Genomic DNA, 20,977 nt, shown 5'->3' with positions numbered 1-20,977 from the left:
GCTAGGCAAATCCCCTCCTTATCTTAGCTCATTGGTCACCATAGCAACACCCACCCGTAGTATGCGCTCCAGCAGGTATATCTCACTGGTCATCCCCAAAGCCAACACCTCCTTTGGCCACCATTCCTTCCAGTTCTCTGCTGCCAATGACTGGAACAAATTGCAAAAATCTCTGAAGCTGGAGACTCTTATCTCCCTCACTAACTTTAAGCATCAGCTGTCAGAGCACCTTACCGATCACTGCACCTGTACACAGCCCATCTGAAATTAGCCCACCCAACTACCTCATCCCTATATTCTTATTTATTTTGCTCATTTGCACCCCAGTATCTCTATTTGCACATCATCTCTTGCACATCTATCATTCCAGTGTTAATACTAATTGTAATTATTTTGCACTATAGCCTACTTATTGCCTTACCACCATAACTTGCTACATTTGCACACACTGTATATATATTTTGTGTTGTATTTGTCACGGTTTCGGCCGAGGCTGCTCCTCCTCCTTGTTCGGGCAGGCTTCGGCGGTCGTCGTCCCCGGAGTACTAGCTATCACCATTTGATGTTTTCGATTTCTGTTTGGTTTTGTCTGATTGTGTACACCTGTTTCCTGTTTGGTTGATTATGTCTCCTATAAGTTTCTCGTTTGGTTAGTCTTGTGTTGTGTGTTATTGTCCGTAGGTGCTGCGAGTTTCTGCTCTGTTTATTTGTTTTGGTGTTTTTACGCACAGTTTGCGAAATCGCTCGCCTCTGTTTGTTCGAGGCCCGTATTTTGTATTTTGTCACGTTATGACAAGTAAAGTCTGTTGGACTAAGCCTCTGTGTCCTGCGCCTGACTCCTACACCACATCTACATCAGCTCCTGACAGAAGATACCACCACGACTGGGTCAAGCAGCGTGATGAGGAGAGAGGTTGGAATTGGGAGCAGTGGAGTGAGAGTTGGGCGAGAACCATGGAGGCCTGGTCCACGGGGGAGAGACAAGCCCAGAAAATTTTTAGGGGGGGGCTCACGCTGTGGACGACGGGGCAGCAGGAGTACGGGATAGAGTGGTTCAGAGGGTTGGCAGAGGAGGCCGCCAGGTTACGGGAGTTACTGGACACCAGGGGGAAGGAGAATGTAGAGGCACGGCGAGAGGTACTGGGGTGTGTTGCCAGTCCGGTCCGGCCCGTTCATGATCCCCGCGTAGGGCCAGTGGCGTGTGTCCCCAGTACGGTCCGGCCTGTTCCTGTCTCTCGCACCGAGCCTGTGGTGCGCGTCGCCAGCCCGGTCCGGCCTGTTCCTGTCCCTCGCACCAAGCCTGTGGTGCGCGTCGCCAGCCCGGTCCGGCCTGTTCCTGCCCCTCGCACCAAACCAGTGGTGCGCGTCGCCAGCCTGGTTCGGCCTGTTCCTGCCCCTCGCACCAAGCCAGTGGTGCGCGTCGCCAGCCCGGTTCGGCCTGTTCCTGCCCCTCGCACCAAGCCAGTGGTGCGCGTCGCCAGCCCGGTCCGGCCCGTTCCTGCTCCCCGCACCAAGCCAGTGGTGCGCGTCGCCAGCCTGGTCCGGCCCGTTCCTGCTCCCCGCACCAAGCCAGTGGTGCGCGTCGCCAGCCCGGTCCGGCCCGTTCCTGCTCCCCGCACTAAACCTGTGGTGCGCGTCGTCAGCCCGGTCCGGCCCGTTCCTGCTCCCCGCACCAAGCCAGTGGTGCGCGTCGTCAGCCCGGTCCGGCCTGTTCCTGATCCCTGCACCAAGCCAGTGGTGCGCGTCGTCTGTCCGGCACAGCCCGTGCCTGTTCCACCGGTGCCTGGTCCGGCACCGGTCAGCTGCTCCACTCCGGAGCTAGAGCAATCCGCTCCACCAGTATTCAGTCCAGCTCCGGCCAGCAGGGCCAGACCGGACCAGGGGCGCTTTGGGGGGTTAGAGAGGGAGTGGGGGTCATGCCCGGAACCGGATCCGCCGCCGAGGCGGAGTGCCCACCCGGTCCCTCCCCTGTTGTGTTTGGTTGGCGCGGTTGGAGTCCGCGCCTTTGGGGGGGGTACTGTCACGCCCTGGCTCTGGGGAGTCTCATATGTTGAGCCAGGGTGTTAGTTTTTATGTTTTTGTGTTCTAGGTTGTGTTGCTTCTAGTTTGGTATTTCTATGTTGGCCAGGGTGGTTCCCAATCAGAGACGGCTGTAGCTCGTTGTCTCTGATTGGGAGCCATACTTAGGTAGCCGTTTGGCATTTGTTTAATGTAGTATCTTGTTCCGTTTGGTTTGTGTAACCGTAGGACTTCACGTTTCGTATCGTTTGTTGTTTTGTTCGTTGTGTGTACACTGAAATAAATATGTACGCATATCACGCTGCGCCTTGGCCCGCTTCTTCTCAAGACGATCGTGACAGTATTTTTGACTTTATGTTTTGTTTTACCCCATATGTAACTCTGGGTTGTTGTTTTTATCGCACTGCTTTGCTTTATCTTGGCCAGAACTTGTTCTCAACTGGCTTACCTGGTTAAATAAAGGTGAAAAAATAAAATAAATTAAAAATTAAAAAATATTACAGACTCAGTCAGGGACATGTTGAAAATGTCGGTGAAGACACGTGCCAGTTGGTCAGCACATGCTCAGAGTACACGTTCTGGTAATCCGTTTGGCCCTGCGGCCTTGTGAATGTTGACCTGCTTAAAAGTCTTACTCACATCGGCTACGGAGAGCGTGATCACATAGTCATCCGGAAACAGCTGGTGCTCTCATGCATGCTTCAGTGTTGCTTGCCTCGAAGCGAGCATAAAAGTGGTTTAGCTTGTCTGGTAGGCTTGTGTCACTGGGCAGTTCGCGGCTGTGCTTCCCTTTGTAGTCTGTAATAGTTTTCAAGCCCAGCCACATCCGATGAGCGTCAGAGCCGGTGTAGTACGATTCAATCTTAGTCCTGTATTGACTCTTTGCCTGTTTGATGGTTCGTCGGAGGGCATAGCGGGATTTCTTATAAGCGTCCGGGTTAGAGTCCCGCTCCTTGAAAGCGGCAGCTCTACCCTTTAGCTCAGTGCAGATGTTGCCTGTAATCCATGGCTTCTGGTTGGGGTATGTACGTACGGTCACTGTGGGGACGACATCATCGATGCACTTATTGTCCTCTTGGAAGCTATGTTTAAAGGCAGTGGTTGAACATTAGAGAAACCCTGTTGTGCAGAATAGTGTGAAGTGGATTAGAGTTATCCAGCAGGGGAGTCATTGTGCGCTCTCGCTGCCCTCAGGGGGTCAATCGCCTCCTCATGGTAGTCTTTTGGCAGCCATTTTCTCAAGCATAATATGGAAAAGCAGTTTTCACTCCGTTCCTGTGTAAAAAAACATAAACACCCAAAATGTCTCTGTTTATTACATAGCACTCTTTTAAAAATGATTAACCAGGGATTTGTTGAGTACACATTTGATAAATACTGTAGATATAAATGAAAAACCTGCATAACAATACACCTATGTCTACTTTCTCTAGCTACTTGACCATCAAAGCATTATAGCTGATTTGGGTCTTTTTGTTGTTGTGATGTTTCAGTCGATCTGAAAGTGTGTCGGACGCCTCGCAGAACCCAACAGCCAAAGACGCTCAACACCCCTGAGGACTCTACATACTACAACCTCATCCATGTGAGTCTGACTCCATCCATACAGTAGTGAGCCATTCTCTGTCACCTTTACAGCACTGTAGTAATTGCATTTTTATATATTGGCATTCGCACTACATTATTGATGTGGCCATTTCAAAGGGAATGTAACGATCCGTGTTAAGTTGTTAGAAGTTTTCCAACATTTAAGTTTTTAATTAATGTAGTTTTGCAAAGGTCTGTCCATGACAACTTCAAGTGCTCCGATAGAAGGCAGGAAAGTCTCTCAACTGGTATAGATTCAACTTGAATCGTATTGGGTGTGCTATGAAGCCTTGATGCACTCCAGCATGTGTTATATTGTTGAAATATTTCTGTCTAATCATTTCAGTATGCACTAGAAAGGCGCAAAGTAGGTGCTGGAGAGTCCCTGCAGGTTTGTTTCCAACCTCGTTCCTTCAGCTTCAGCTGATCTCAAGCTAGCTGATCTTAATTGTTAGTCAACCAACAGATCGATTGATTACGGGACTAATCACCTACCAACATTCGACTTTGAGAACCAATCACTGTAGGCTTTAAGTTATAGGTTTTTACATAGTCTTGAAGGCCATATAGAAGGATAGACGCCTTATAAGTAGGCTATAAAGCTAAACGTATTCGCAGATTTGAATCCTAGTTTATTTCCATGTAACACTACTTCCTGTGTCTTTCCCATTCAGAGGTCTGTCCAGGATGACAAACGCAGGCCACGGAAACAAGGGTAAGTCAACAGCTCATCATTCACCCAGTTTTAACGAGCCACTGGCAGCTACTGGCAGGCCTTTAAGAGGTTAGATCTGCAGCTTGGCACTCTGCTTGTGAGTAATGAATATGGGACAGTGCCAACTGTAAGGCCAGGGTGTGGGTCCAAACTTAACGGCCTGTAGCCTTACACATTTACAATGGACTTAATTGGCCTCATCCTTCATCCTCCTTATACAGTGGTTTTACTTAATGAAATCTAACTATATGACAAGTGCCATGTGGACAAAGTCCAATATAATGCACTCATAGTAACATCAGTATTTCTATTGTGTGTTTGTTGAGTATTTTGTGAAAGATGCAGTGATAAATTATTTAGGATCTACAATAAACCTAATATTTTGCCAAATATATGATAGACAGACCATTTGAGCCTTGTTTGCTTCATTTCAGTTTTTTGTTTGATGTGAATCTGTGTGTGGTGAGTGTAGCACCCAGATAGGTGCTGATAGAGGTTCCCCTAGGCTGGCAGATAGACAGATAGGTCTGGATGAACAAGGAAGGGGCATGGTACTTTATCACAGGAATCTGGACACACACACACACACACACACACTGGGCTGTACGACGACGAGACTCTACACATCAAGGGTAATCATTTGTTAGCAGATAAATAAAGCCAGCGATGGACAGGAGCAGTTTACATGCATCATTAAGAACGAGAAGGTCAGGAGGAAAGATAGCACCTCCAACTGTGGCTGACAGCTGAGAAAGAGAGGGGGAGAGGGAGAGGGACAGGGTGGAGAGAGGGAGTAAAAAGGGAGGGGAGAGAGGGATAGAGAGAGGTGGTTTGTGTCAATGAGGAAAAGCAGTGGTGAAACAGCACAGTGAAAAATGAAATGAAATAGATACAGTGCCTTCAGTAAGTATTCATGCCCCTTGACTTATTCCACATTTTGTTGTGTTACAGCCTGAGTTCAAAATTGATTAAATCCATGAGTCAATACTTTGTAGAAGCCCCTTTGGCAGCGATTACAGCTGTGAGTCTTTCTGGATACGTCTCTAAGACTGTGCAATGTGCAACATTTGCCCATTATTCTTTTCAAAATTCTTCCAAGCTCCGTCAAATTGGTTGTTGATCATTGTTAGACAACCATTTTCAGGTCTTGCCATAGATTTTCAGGTACAGTGCATTCGGAAAGTATTTAGACCCCTTGACTTTTTCCACATTTTGTTACGTTACAGCCTTATTCTAAAATTGATTCAATTAATTTTCTTCCTCCTCAATCTACACACAATATCCCATAATGACAAAAATGTTTGCACATTTATAAAAAATAGAAAATAGAAATACATTATTTACGTAAGTATTCAGACCCTTTGCTATGAGACTCGAAATTGAGCTCAGGTGCATCCTGTTTCCAGTGATCATCCTTGAGATATTTCTACAACTTGACAGGAGTCCACCTGTGGTAAACTCAATGGATTGGACATGATCTGGAAAGGCACACACCTGTCTATATAAGGTCCCACAGTTGACAGTGCGTGTCAGAGCAAAAACCAAGCCATGAGGTGGAAGGAATTGTCTGGAGAGCTCCAAGACAGGATTGTGTCGAGGCACAGATCTGGGGAAGGGTACCAAAAAGTGTCTGCAGCATTGAAGGTCACCAAGAACACAGTGGCCTCCACCATTGTTGTCACGTACGTTGAAGGACAGGTCAGACCAAGGCGCAGCGTGAAATGCATACATGTTTATTATAACGATAAACACACGAACAAAACAACAAAACAACGTAACGTGAAGTCCTCAGGCTAAACACAATACAAGCCTCTACACGGAACAAGATCCCACAACTAATGATAGCAAACAGGCTGCCTAAGTATGATCCCCAATCAGAGACAACGAGCGACATCTGCCTCTGATTGGGAATCACACCCGGCCAACATAGAAATACACAACTTAGAATGAGAACATAGAAAATACAACATAGAATTCCACACCCTGACTCAACATACTAGAGTCCCATAAGTCAGGGCGTGACAGTACCCCCCCCCCCCCCCCCCCCCCCCCAAAGGTGCGGACTCCGACCGCACAAACCTGACATAACAGGGTAGGGTCCAGGTGTGACGACCACATTCTCTCAGCCTCCCCGTTGCACCCCTGGTCTGGTCTGGACCTCGGTGCGCTGCTTCCCCTCTCCTTCCTCCCACGATGTACCAAGCCCTGTCTGGACCCTGGTGTGGGAGACCCCGAACCTGGAGAGGGGCTGACGTCTGGGTCTGGACTGGAGCCGCTGACCGGAGCTGGACTGGGCACCGGTGGAGCGGACTGCTCTGGCTCCGGAGTGGAGCTGCTGACCGGAGCTGGACTGGACCCCGGTGGAGCGGACTAGCATCATACCCAAAAAGACTTGAGGCAGTAAACACTGCCAAAGGTGCTTCAACAAAGTACTGAGTAAAGGGTCTGAATACTTATGTAAATGAGATATTTCAGGTTTTGTTTTTAAATAAATGTGCCAAAATAAAATAAAAAAACTGGTTTTGCTTTGTCATTACAGGGCATTGTGTGTAGATTGATGAGGACCATGTTTTATTTAATCTATTTTAGAATAAGGCTGTAGCGTAACAAAATGTGGAAAACGTCGAGGGGTCTGAATACTTTCCGAATGATTTAAGTCAAAACTGTAACTCAGCCGCTCAGGGCCATTCACTGTCTTCTTGGTAAGCAACTCTAGTGTAGATTTGGCCTTGTGTTTTAGGTTATTGTCCTGCTGAAAGGTGAATTCATAATTCTGTCTGTTGGAAAGCAGACTGAACCAGGTTTTGCCTGTGCAGTATATCTTTATGGAATATTTGTATTCTGTACAGGCGTCCTTCTTTACACTCTGTCAATTAGATTAGTATAATGTAACTATAATGTTGTTGAACCATCCTCAGTTTTCTCCTATCACAGCCATTAAACTCTGTAACTGTTTAAAAGTAACCAGTAACTAGCGGTTTCCTTCCTCTCCGGCAACTGAGTTAGGATTACTTTATCCTATCCCAGGTATTCCTTAAAGAGGTGGGGTTTCAAATGTCTCCGGAAGGTGGTGAGTGACTCCGCTGTCCTGGCGTCGTGAGGGAGCTTGTTCCACCATTGGGGTGCCAGAGCAGCGAACAGTTTTGACTGGGCTGAGCGGGAACTATGCTTCCGCAGAGGTAGGGGAGCCAGCAGGCCAGAGGTGGATGAACGCAGTGCCCTCGTTTGGGTGTAGGGACTGAAGGTACGGAGGTGCCGTTCCCCTCACAGCTCCGTAGGCAAGCACCATGGTCTTGTAGCAGATGCGAGCTTCAACTGGAAGCCAGTGGAGTGTGCGGAGGAGCGGGGTGATGTGAGAGAACTTGGGAAGGTTGAACACCAGACGGGCTGCGGCATTCTGGATGAGTTGTAGGGGTTTAATGGCACAGGCAGGGAGCCCAGCCAACAGCGAGTTGCAGTAATCCAGACGGGAGATGACAAGTGCCTGGATTAGGACCTGTGCCCCTTCCTGTGTAAGGCAGGGTCGTACTCTCCGAATGTTGTAGAGCATGAACCTACAGGATCGGGTCACCGCCTTGATGTTAGCGGAGAACGACAGGGTGTTGTCCAGGGTCACGCCAAGGCTCTTCGCACTCTGGGAGGAGGACACAACGGAGTTGTCAACCGTGATGGCGAGATCATGGAACGGGCAGTCCTTCCCCGGGAGGAAGAGCAGCTCCGTCTTGCCGAGGTTCAGCTTGAGGTGGTGATCCGTCATCCATACTGATATGTCTGCCAGACATGCAGAGATGCGATTCGCCACCTGGTTATCAGAAGGGGGAACGGAGAAGATTAGTTGTGTGTCGTCAGCGTAGCAATGATAGGAGAGGCCATGTGAGGATATGACAGAGCCAAGTGACTTGGTGTATAGCGAGAATAGGAGAGGGCCTAGAACTGAGCCCTGGGGGACACCAGTGGTGAGAGCACGTGGTGCGGAGACAGCTTCTCGCCACGCCACTTGGTAGGAGCAACGGGTCAGGTAGGACGCAATCCAAGAGTGAGCCGCGCCGGAGATGCCCAGCTCGGAGAGGGTGGAGAGGAGGATCTGATGGTTCACAGTATCAATGGCAGCAGACAGGTCTAGAAGGACAAGAGCAGAGGAGAGAGAGTTAGCTTTAGCAGTGCGGAGAGCCTCTGTGACACAGAGAAGAGCAGTCTCAGTTGAATGACCAGTCTTGAAACCTGACTGGTTTGGATCAAGAAGGTCATTCTGAGAGAGATAGCAAGAGAGTTGGCTAAAGACGGCACGCTCAATAGTTTTGGAGAGAAAAGAAAGAAGGGATACTGGTCTGTAGTTGTTGACATCAGTGGGATCGAGTGTTGGTTTTTTGAGAAGGGGTGCAACTCTCGCTCTCTTGAAGACGGAAGGGACATAGCCAGCGGTCAAGGATGAGTTGATCAGCGAGGTGAGGTAAGGGAGAAGGTCACCGGAGATGGTCTGGAGAAGAGAGGAGGGGATAGGGTCAAGCGGGCAGGTTGTTGGGCGGCCTGCCGTCACAAGTCGCAAGATTTTATCTGGAGAGAGAGGGGAGAAAGAAGTCAAAGCATAGGGTAGGGCAGTGTGAGCAGGACCAGCAGTGTCATTTGACTTAACAAACGAGGATCGGATGTCGTCAACCTTCTTTTCAAAATGGTTGACGAAGTCATCCACAGAGAGGGAGGAGGGGGGGGGGGGGGGGGGAGGAGGAGGATTCAGCAGGGAGGAGAAGGTGGCAAAGAGCTTCCTAGGGTTAGAGGCAGAGGCTTGCAATTTAGAGTGGTAGAAAGTGGCTTTAGCAGCAGAAACTGAGGAAGAGAATGTAGAGAGGAGGGAGTGAAAAGATGCCAGGTCTGCAGGGAGTCTAGTTTTCTTCCATTTCCGCTCAGCTGCCCGGAGCTCTGTTCTGTGAGCTCGCAATGAGTCATCAAGCCACGGAGCTGGAGGGGAGGACCGAGCCGGCCGGGAGGATAGGGGACATAGAGAGTCAAAGGCTGCAGAAAGGGAGGAGAGGAGGGTTGAGGAGGCAAAATCAGGAGATTGGAGGGAGAAGGATTGAGCAGAGGGAAGAGATGATAGGATGGAAGAGGAGAGAGTAGCGGGAGAGAGAGAGCGAAGGTTGCGACGGCGCATTACCATCTGTGTAGGGGCAGAGTGAGTAGTGTTGGAGGAGAGGGAGAGAGAAAAGGATACAAAGTAGTGGTCGGAGACTTGGAGGGGAGTTGCAGTGAGATTAGTAGAAGAACAGCATCTAGTAAAGATGAGGTCAAGCGTATTGCCTGCCTTGTGAGTAGGGGGGGACGGTGAGAGGGTGAGGTCAAAAGAGGAGAGGAGTGGAAAGAAGGAGGCAGAGAGAAATGAGTCAAATGTAGACGTAGGGAGGTTGAAATCCCCCAGAACTGTGAGGGGTGAGCCATCCTCAGGAAAGGAACTTATCAAGGCGTCAAGCTCATTGATGAACTCTCCAAGGGAACCTGGAGGGCGATAGATGACAAGGATATTAAGCTTAAATGGGCTAGTGACTGTGACAGCATGGAATTCAAATGAGGAGATAGACAGATGGGTCAGGGGAAAATTGAGAATGTCCACTTGGGAGAGATGAGGATTCCTGTGCCACCACCCCGCTGACCAGATGCTCTCGGGGTATGCGAGAACACATGGTCAGACGAGGAGAGAGCAGCAGGAGTAGCAGTGTTTTCAGTGGTAATCCATGTTTCCGTCAGCGCCAAGAAGTCGAGGGATTGGAGGGTAGCATAGGCTGGGATGAAGTCTGCCTTGTTGGCAGCAGAACGGCAGTTCCAGAGGCTGCCTGAGACCTGGAACTCCACGTGGGTCGTGCGTGCAGGGACCACCAGGTTAGAGAGGCAGCAGCCACGCGGTGTGAGGCGTTTGTGTAGCCTGTGCGGAGAGGAGAGAACAGGGATAGGCAGAGGCATAGTTGACAGGCTGCAGCAGATGGCTACAATAATGCAGAGGAGATCGGAATAAAATGAACTAAACATCTGGGAAAGGAGAGAGCGGGGCCTCCCTCACCACAACTCCCAAATATAACTCTCCCAACTTCCACCTCAGAAACTATAATTGTTGTAAACTACAGCGGTTCAATGTTTTCTAGGAATAGACTAACCTAGTTTATTCAGCTAGCTAACTAGGTGCAGTATTATTCCGTGAAAAACGTCCGGGCACCTCGTCATAAGACACCACAGCCAGCTAGCATGCCGGTCTCCAGCAGCAGGGTTTAGCGCCAATACTCAGCCACAACAACCACCAGTGTATCAACACACAAGCAGATCGTTTGTGTCCGTGTCTAACGTTGTGGGTTAGTCCCGACAGCTTGAGCGAGTCCGTCGTCAACTTATTCAGCCAGTTAGTTAGCTAGAATAGTTAGCAAACTAGCTAGCCATTGCTTTCAGACAAAGAAGAACCCCTCCTTTCACGGCACGAACACACAGAGAGAGCCAAACTAACGTTAACTAGTCACCCATGTCCCGAATTCCTTGAGCGACTCGGGCTATCAATATGTAAAAAACAAAACAAGTGTAGGTTATGACTTACCCCTAGCAGCTACTGTTAACTAGCCAAGTGCAAAGCTAGGAACGACGCCTGTATCTTTCTAGTGACTGGGTATATTGATACACCATCCAAAGTGTAATAAATAACTTCACCATGCTGAAAGGGATATATGATGTCGTTTTTTTGTTTGTTTTTTTAACAATCTACCAATAGATGCCCTTCTTTGCGAGGCATTGGAAAACCTCCCTGGTCTTTGTGGTTGAGTCTGTGTTTAAAATTCACTGCTCGACTGAGGGACCTTACAGATTATTGTGTGTGTGGGGTACAGAGATGAGGTAGTGTCACGTTCGTCATAATGAGTGGACCAAGGCGCAGCGTGATATGCGTACATCTCTTTAATAGTGTACTTAGCAACACGATACAAATAACAAAACAACAAAACGAAACGTGAAGTCCTCGGTCATACACAAACCTACACGGAACAAGATCCCACAAAACACAAGTGCACAACAGGCTGCCTAAGTATGGTACCCAATCAGAGACAACAAGCAACAGCTGATTCACGTTGCCTCTGATTGAGAACCACCCCGGCCAACATAGAAACACATAACCTAGAACAGAACATAGAAAACGAAACATAGACACTACACAAAGAAACTAACACCCTGGCTCAACATACAAGAGTCCCCAGAGCCAGGGCGTGACAGTACCCCCCCCCCAAAGGCGCGGACTGCGACCGCGCCAACATAAACCCAACAGGGGAGGGGCCGGGTGGGCATTCCACCTCGGAGGCGGATCCGGCTCCGGGCGTGACCACCACCCTCTAACAACCCCCCCGTAGCGCCCCTGGTCTGGTCCCGCTGGCTGGAGCTGGACTGGACATCAGTGGAGCGGATTGCTTAGGCTCCGGTGTGGAGCAGCTGACCGGTACCTGACCAGGCCCGGGCTGTGCCGGACTGACGACGCGCACCACAGGCTTGGTGCGGGGAGCAGGAATGGGCCGGACCGGGCTGACGACGCGCACCACTGACTTGGTGCGGGGAGCAGGAACGGGCCGGACCGGGCTGACGACGCGCACCACAGGCTTGGTGCGGGGAGCAGGAACAGGCCGGTCCGGGCTGGCAACGCGCACCATTGGCTTGGTGCGGGGAGCAGGAACAGGCCGGGCCGGGCTGGCGACGTGCACCACAGGCTTGGTGCGTGGAGCAGGAACTGGCCGGGCCGGGCTGGCGACGCGCACCATTGGCTTGGTGCGAGGGGCAGGAACAGGCCGGGCCGGCGACGCGCACCATTGGCTTGGTGCGAGGGGCAGGAACTGGCCGGGCCGGGCTGGCGACGCGCACCACAGGCTTGGTGCGAGGGGCAGGAACAGGCCGGACCGGGCTGGCGACGCGCACCACAGGCTTGGTGCGAGGGGCAGGAACAGGCCGGGCTGGGCTGGCGACGCGCATCACAGGCTTGGTGCGAGGGACAGGAACAGGCCGGACCGTACTGGGAACACACACCACTGGCCTTGTGCGGGGATCAGGAACGGGCCGGACCGGACTGGTAACACACCTCAGTACCTCTCGCCGTGCCTCTACACTCTCCTTCCCTCTAACGACCAATGGCCCCCGTAACCTGGTGGCCTTCTCTCCTCGTCCACAAACTCGCCCTGTATGTGCCTCCAGCAGCCCCGTCGTCCATGCCGTGTGCCCCCCCCAAAAAAAATCTTGGGGGTGCCTCTCGTCTGTCCGACGACGACACTGTTGGCGCCGTACCTCCTCTCTCGCCAGGGCTTTAACTTTAGCCCATGGCCCTTTACCCGCGAACATGTCCTCCCAGGACCACCATTGGCCCACCTGGGCCATCGCCAACCGCTCCAGCTCCTTACACGGCGTTTGCTCCTGCACACGCTGCTTGGTCCAGTTTTGGTGGGATCTTCTGTCACGTTCGTCATAATGAGTGGACCAAGGCGCAGCGTGATATGCGTACATCTCTTTAATAGTGTACTTAGCAACACGATACAAATAACAAAACAACAAAACGAAACGTGAAGTCCTCGGTCATACACAAACCTACACGGAACAAGATCCCACAAAACACAAGTGCACAACAGGCTGCCTAAGTATGGTTCCCAATCAGAGACAACAAGCAACAGCTGATTCACGTTGCCTCTGATTGAGAACCACCCCGGCCAACATAGAAACACATAACCTAGAACAGAACATAGAAAACGAAACATAGACACTACACAAAGAAACTAACACCCTGGCTCAACATACAAGAGTCCCCAGAGCCAGGGCGTGACAGGTAGTCATTCAAAAATCATGTTAAACACTATTAATGCACACAGAGTGAGTCCATGCAACTTATTATGTAACTTACTAAGTACATATTTAGGCTTGCCATATCAAAGGGGTTGAATACTTATTGACTCAAGACATTTTAGCTTTTTTTTATTGGTAAGAAAATTGAAAAACATAATTCCACTTTGACATTATGGGGTATTGTGTGTAGGCCAGTGACAAAAAAATCTCAATTTAATCCATTTGTAATTCAGGCTGTAACACAACAAAATATGGAAAAAGTCAAGCGGTGTGAATACTTTCTGAAGGCACTGTAGAAAAGCAGAAAGGAAAGGAGAGAGGTTCACAGAGAAGGGGATAACCAATGAACAGAAGAATGTGTGAGAGAGAGAGAGAGAGAAAGAGACACCAAGCCTGATTTAGAATGATTGGGCTGGTAATGATGGAGGGATATGGAAAGAGTGAGAGAGATAAGCCCTATCCCACCGCAAAGTAAACCCCATTCAGGTTCACTAAACCCCATTTGGCTCCTGAGACACAGGTCCTACAGTGAGGGAAAAAAGTATTTGATCCCCTGCTAATTTTGTATGTTTGCCCACTGCCCACTGACAAAGACATGAGCAGTCTATAATTTTAATGGTAGGTTTATTTGAACAGCGAGAGACAGAATAACGACAAAAAAATCCAGAAAAATGCATGTCAAAAATTGTATAAATTGATTTGCATTTTAATGAGGGAAATAAGTATTTGACCCGTCTGCAAAACATGACTTAGTACTTGGTAGCAAAACCCTTGTTGGCAATCACAGAGGTCAGACGTTTCTTGTAGTTGGCCACCAGGTTTGCACACATCTCAGGAGGGATTTTGTCCCACTCCTCTTTGCAGATCTTCTCCAAGTCATTAAGGTTTCGAGGCTGACGTTTGACAACTCGAACCTTCAACTCCCTCCACAGATTTTCTATGGGATTAAGGTCTGGAGACTGGCTAGGCTACTCCAGGACCTTAATGTGCTTCTTCTTGAGCCACTCCTTTGTTGCCTTGGCCGTGTGTTTTGGGTCATTGTCATGCTGGAATACCCATCCACGACCCATTTTCAATGCCCTGGCTGAGGGAAGGAGGTTCTCACCCAAGATTTTACGGTACATGGCCCCGGCCATCGTCCCTTTGATGCGGTGAAATTGTCCCCTTAGCAGAAAAACACCCCCCAAGCATAATGTTTCCACCTCCATGTTTGACGGTGGGGATGGTGTTCTTGGGGTCATAGGCAGCATTCCTCCTCCTCCAAACACGGCAAGTTGAGTTGATGCCAAAGAGCTCGATTTTGGTCTCATCTGACCACAACACTTTCACCCAGTTCTCCTCTGAATCATTCAGATGTTCATTGGCAAACTTCAGACAGGCCTGTATATGTGCTTTCTTGAGCAGGGGGACCTTGCGGGTGCTGCAGGATTTCAGTCCTTCACGGCGTAGTGTGTTACCAATTGTTTTCTTGGTGACTATGGTCCCAGCTGCCTTGAGATCATTGACAAGATCCTCCCGTGTAGTTCTGGGCTGATTCCTCACCGTTCTCATGATCATTGCAACTCCACGAGGTGAGATCTTGCATGGAGCCCCAGGCCGAGGGAGATTGACAGTTATTTTGTGTTTCTTCCATTTGCGAATAATCGCACCAACTGTTGTCACCTTCTCACCAAGCTGCTTGGCGATGGTCTTGTAGCCCATTCCAGCCGTGTGTAGGTCTACAATCTTGTCCCTGACATCCTTGGAGAGCTCTTTGGTCTTGGCCATGGTGGAGAGTTTGGAATCTGATTGATTGATTGCTTCTGTGGACAGGTGTCTTTTATACAGGTAACAAACTGAGATTAGGAGCACTCCCTTTAAGAGTGTGCTCCTAATCTCAGCTCGTTACCTGTATAAAAGACACCTGTGAGCCAGAAATCTTTCTGATTGAGAGGGGGTCAAATAGTTATTTCCCTCATTAAAATGCAAATCAATTTATAACATTTTTGACATGCATTTTTCTGGATTTTTGTTGTTGTTATTCTGTCTCTCACTGTTCAAATAAACCTACCATTAAAATGATAGACTGATCATTTCTTTGTCAGTGGGCAAACATACAAAATCAGCAGGGGATCAAATACTTTTTTCCCTCACTGTATTAAATTAAAACTGGTAATCAGGTCTCCAGAGAATGACACACAAATGATTCCCCTTGCGCTGTGAGAATAAGCATTCGATTTCAACAATAAAACTTGTTTACTGTGTTAATGAAAATGCAAACCCAACTAAAACTCAACTTTCAGTGCTAGAGGAATACCTTTTTAGTTTTAACCCGGAAACCCGTTCTGCGGTTTTGATTGAATAGCACCCATTGTGTGGCCGGTCTAACTGAATGATATAATAGTGGCAGAATCCTGTTAGTTAGAGAGTCCGTAGGCATTGAGGCTTGCCCGTCTGCCTGCCTCTGCCTGCGACATAGATTACTGTTTCTATTACATAACTCAGCCAATAAGCCCGGAAGAAGAGGGTGGATATAAAAACCCACAGAGGGGAAATTTCCATTTGAGTCTGTCAATAGAGGAGGAGGGGAGGCAGTAATTAATCAGGAACTAGGAAGGCCCCTCCGCCTCGGCTGTAAAACTAAAGGTCCTAAATTCACGTTATGCACAGCTCCAGCTAGCTCATCACAAGGCTGGTGTAATGAGGTAATGGAGTAATGGAGTTCATATTCATGCTCAGCCTGCTATGAAATAATAGACTCTGTTTAGGCTACTGTAGCCATCGGGAGAATAGCATGGCTCGCTGGAGGTACTTCCTCAATGCCAATCAATGGCCAAGCAAATGTATTCTTCATTCTCTCTGTTATTATGTCTAGACAATCAGTATGGTGCAGTATATTTCCTCACCATGATACAATGCCATATTCGGAAAGCCAAGTTATCATTCCAAACTGAAGTTTTGAAAAAGTAATGGCATAGGAAATGTCCACTTTGACTTATTGTCCTATAGTAAGTGACTGACCATAACTGCCTTCTCCTGTCTGTGCTCCAGTCCTGGGAAGCTGCTGGACGTAGATGACCAGTACTACCAGGGCCTCCCCACCAGTAAGTCCACCGGCGCCATAGCCGGAGACAGACGCACCTCTCTCACCAGACGAGCATCTCTCGAGAGGAGGCAGTCTATCGAACAGAGGCGCTCTATAGAGAGGAGACAGTCTTCTGCGAGGAGGCAGTCTTCTGACAGGAGGCAGTCTACAGCTGCAGACAGAAGTCCACAGACAACAAGACAGTCTGCAGCCGCCGACAGGAGGCAGTCTACCGACCAAAGACAGACTGCAGCTGCAGAGAGAAGTCCACAGATCAAAATACAAATTCCAGACAGGAGACAGTCTAGAGAGAGGGCAGTCTCCGAGCCAGCAGATAAAAGGTGTGTAATCCATTCACTACAGACAAATGCATACACTCACATATCTATTGTGAATACGCGTGGGAATACGTGGGAATACACAGACACAAGACACTGATACTGTATGTCCATATTATGAAAGTCTGTGATGAAGCATTATGATAAAATAAAAAAGTCAAGCTTTATTCTGTTAAGACACGCTCTGATAAATGTGACTGTAGAGAGAAAATAAACAAATCCTCAATATTCCACCATGAACCTTGGTCTTTTCTTAACTATTACCATCTATCATTCCATCTTCATCCCTCTACTCATCTTTCACTGTATTGCATCTCTCTTTCTCTTTCCCTCTTTCTCTGTTTTGTCCTCTGTTCATTTCCTCCCTGGCCCTGTCTCACTTTATCTCCTGTGCTGCTGTGTTGACAGGCACTCCATTCCCAGACTGCCCTCTGCAGAGGGCCAGGACGACAACCCTTATGACTACAGAAAACTCCTGAGGAAGACCTCCCAGAGAAGAAGGCTCATCAAACAGTACAGAGACTGAGCAGTGCCCTTCACAATGGCATACTCAATTTAAAGCAAATTGGCATAATACCTCCTTGTATGTGACACTGCCAGAAGCATGCCATAACATCTGTCGTAATGCGACATGATAGTTCATGACTGTTGACTTTTGTTAACATCTGACAAACCCTATTTGAATGTCTAATGAGTTGCGTTCTATGAAAGTGTCAGTTGTTATAAACTAACATTGGTTTTCATAAAATGTCATGACAGCTGGTATGTTTTGCTTATGGCATTGTTATGAAGGTGTTGCGTCAAGCCACTTCCCTGTAGTTACCAGGTTGAGTTTGGGGCCTATACATAGCAGATGGCGTCACGAAAACTTTGTCAGTCTGTAAATACTTTTTCTGGTATAGATTTTGTCAGAAGCAGATATGTTGTATCTAAGAAGCAGATACAGTGGGGGGAAAAAGTATTTAGTCAGCCACCAATTGTGCAAGTTCTCCCACTTATAAAGATGAGATAGGCCTGTAATTTCCATCATAGGTACACGTCAACTATGACAGACAAATTGAGAAAAGAAATCCAGAAAATCACATTGTAGGATTTTTTATGAATTTATTTGCAAATTATGGTGGAAAATAAGTATTTGGTCAATAACAAAAGTTGCTCAATACTTTGTTATATACCCTTTGTTGGCAATGACACAGGTCAAACGTTTTCTGTAAGTCTTCACAAGGTTTTCACACACTGTTGCTGGTATTTTGGCCCATTCCTCCATGCAGATCTCCTCTAGAGCAGTGATGTTTTGGGGCTGTCGCTGGGCAATACGGACTTTCAACTCCCTCCAAAGATTTTCTATGGGGTTGAGATCTGGAGACTGGCTAGGCCACTCCAGGACCTTGAAATGCTTCTTACGAAGCCACTCCTTCGTTGCCCGGGCAGTGTGTTTGGGATCATTGTCATGCTGAAAGACCCAGCCACGTTTCATCTTCAATGCCCTTGCTGATGGAAGGAGGTTTTCACTCAAAATCTCACGATACATGGCCCCATTCATTCTTTCCTTTACACGGATCAGTCGTCCTGGTCCCTTTGCAGAAAAACAGCCCCAAAGCATGATGTTTCCACCCCCATGCTTCACAGTAGGCATGGTGTTATTTGGATGCAACTCAGCATTCTTTGTCCTCCAAACACGACGAGTTGAGTTTTTACCAAAAAGTTATATTTTGGTTTCATCTGACCATATGACATTCTCCCAATCCTCTTCTGGATCATCCAAATGCACTCTAGCAAACTTCAGACGGGCCTGGACATGTACTGGCTTAAGCAGGGGGACACGTCTAGCACTGCAGGATTTGAGTCCCTGGCGGCGTAGTGTGTTACTGATGGTATGCTTTGTTACTTTGGTCCCAGCTCTCTGCAGGTCATTCACTAGGTCCCCCCGTGTGGTTCTGGGATTTTTCCTCACCGTTCTTGTGATCATTTTGACCCCACGGGGTGAGATCTTGCGTGGAGCCCCAGATCGAGGGAGATTATCAGTGGTTTTGTATGTCTTCCATTTCCTAATAATTGCTCCCACAGTTGATTTCTTCAAACCAAGCTGCTTACCTATTGCAGATTCAGTCTTCCCAGCCTGGTGCAGGTCTACAATGTTGTTTCTGGTGTCCTTTGACAGCTCTTTGGTCTTGGCCATAGTGGAGTTTGGAGTGTGACTGTTTGAGGTTGTGGACAGGTGTCTTTTATACTGATAACAAGTTCAAACAGGTGCCATTAATACAGGTAACGAGTGGAGGACAGAGGAGCCTCTTAAAGAAGAAGTTACAGGTCTGTGAGAGCCAGAAAACTTGCTTGTTTGTAGGTGACCAAATACTTATTTTCCACCATAATTTGCAAATAAATTCATTAAAAATCCTACAATGTGATTTTCTGGAATTTTTCTTCTCATTTTGTCTGTCATAGTTGACGTGTACCTATGATGAAAATTACAGGCCTCTCTCATCTTTTTAAGTGGGAGAACTTGCACAATTGGTGGCTGACTAAATACTTTTTTTCCCCACTGTATGTTGTATCTACTTTTAAACAATGCTGGTAATTCGCTTCTTAGTGTGAGCTGATAATGTGTTCTTTATCATTCAAAATGTATATGAAAGGAATTGAATGTTTAAAAAAATGGAGTGGTATATGGTGCAAGCCATGAAGGCTCTAACTCTAGGATATTTTTCATTGTATTGTGATCAATGTAAAATAGGGTTGTTACTATTGATGTCAATTAATATAAAGTTGGAACCAAAATGTGGTCCTATGTAATTTATGGTGATGCACAGTGGGTGATCAAACTGGGTTCGTGGTCATCATTGGCTGTAGGCAGCTTACTTTCCTGCAATTCACTGCATGGGTACTACCACTGTATGGTTTGTGATGTACAGTATGTTGATATGAATGCTTATTTGCTGCTTGAATTGTCAATACAACATTCTATTACTGTTGTGAAGTGTAAATATACAGAAACAATACAGGTAAAAGGTCTAAGCTCATTTGAATACACAAATTGACTACTAGACCATAGTGTATGTAGTAACACCAGACCAAATGTAATGTAATATTGGTTGTCAATGCAATAACTGCATGGTTTAAGGTTACAATGATCTGTTTTTCAATTGCAATGTGTGTTATTACAGTTGATACCAACCAGGGTTAGTACTTTATCTTGTTTAACTTTAATTAAGTGGCTGTCTATATATTTGGGTCTTTTAAAATACATCATTTATCATTTATCAAATTGTGTGTGCCGTGTTTTCTTAAATCACAGATTTGAGATCAAAGTAAATATGTCATTGCTCTCCTTGGTCCTTGGTGTGACAAGAGCACATAGGCTGCTGTAGTTACTGATAAACTATCAGTCACTTTCTGCATTTCCTGTCCATAGTTTTTTGTCTTTAAAAGTAACTGTCCATCTGCCAAGCCCCATCATTCAGCTTACCTTCCATGTGGCTCTAACCGTTTATTAATTAAGAGAGCCTTTGGGGATGTTGACAGCTTGCCCTGACATGGAAAGAATGTTGGTTTGGGTTTTTGTCCTGCTCTTCAGGACAGTTGGTATAAACAAACTAATTGTTAAAGTTGGGGTCAAATTAGATTTGATTCCAATAATTAATTAGTTTAACTGCATGGACATGTCATTTTATTGAAATACATTTAGACACACTGTAAAAATAGAAAGACTCAAAAAAGTAGTGCACCTTACCTGAGATCTGGTGTTTGGAGGGGGGTTGAATGTAAGTGTTAAGAACCCAATGTAAGTGTTATGATACACAGAAAGTGTTTTAAAACAGACTATAAGTACTCTGAAACACCCAAAGTGGTTCTTCAATCTGAATATTGGTGTCTTTAAGAGGGTGTTGTGAAAACAGTTTTGGGGGTTTCAGTGCATGTAAAAGGCAGCATCAAAATTATTTTTGGCTAACTGTCTCTCATACAATCAAAAGAGTTAAGAAATGCAAATGATTTATAGCCTAAATATTGATTGATGATAAGGGCCTGTGGAGAATATTTTTTGTGGAATGTACCTTTTTTCAATGCTTTATTTAGACTAGAAACAGGAGGAGACAGAGAATGAGTGAAAGTGAGACAGGCAGAAGTAAGAATTGAACCCCCAAATTCTGGGGCAGTAAGATGGTACATTTCATTGAAATTTTACACACTCAACTACACAGCCACACTGTAAAAAAAAAGATTCTGGGGTGAATTGAAATTGACAAAGAAAACAAAACATATACTTAATAAAAAATGAATGCAAGTCATTTCAATGATTTGTTAATTTCATTTTACCCAAAAATGTAAGAATAAATCCAACTTAATATGTTGCTTAAAATGTCAGATATTTTATGAGGGTAACCAAAGACAGAGAAATATGAGATATTGAACTCATTG

The 20,977-nt window shown here is 47.0% G+C and overlaps 1 protein-coding gene across 1 annotated transcript in view; it reads left to right on the top strand.

Annotated features, from left to right (window-relative positions):
• Positions 1-17,087, top strand: part of myo3a (myosin IIIA) — a gene marked incomplete at its 3' end in the record, with an annotated part of 83,082 nt that extends 65,995 nt beyond the window's left edge. The window contains exons 33-36 of the mRNA XM_084173203.1: positions 3,513-3,604; positions 4,281-4,321; positions 16,190-16,564; positions 16,970-17,087. Of these exons, the coding sequence (XP_084029329.1) occupies positions 3,513-3,604; positions 4,281-4,321; positions 16,190-16,564; positions 16,970-17,087 (626 nt within the window). The remainder of the gene's footprint in view (positions 1-3,512; positions 3,605-4,280; positions 4,322-16,189; positions 16,565-16,969) is intronic.
• Positions 17,088-20,977: the final 3,890 nt, after the last annotated feature.

The sequence above is a fragment of the Coregonus lavaretus genome, assembly GCF_964263955.1.
Source record: "Coregonus lavaretus genome assembly, chromosome: 2".
Lineage (NCBI taxonomy): Eukaryota > Metazoa > Chordata > Actinopteri > Salmoniformes > Salmonidae > Coregonus > Coregonus lavaretus.
Note: the sequence above shows the minus strand (reverse complement) of the source record. Positions and strands in the feature narration are given on the sequence as shown.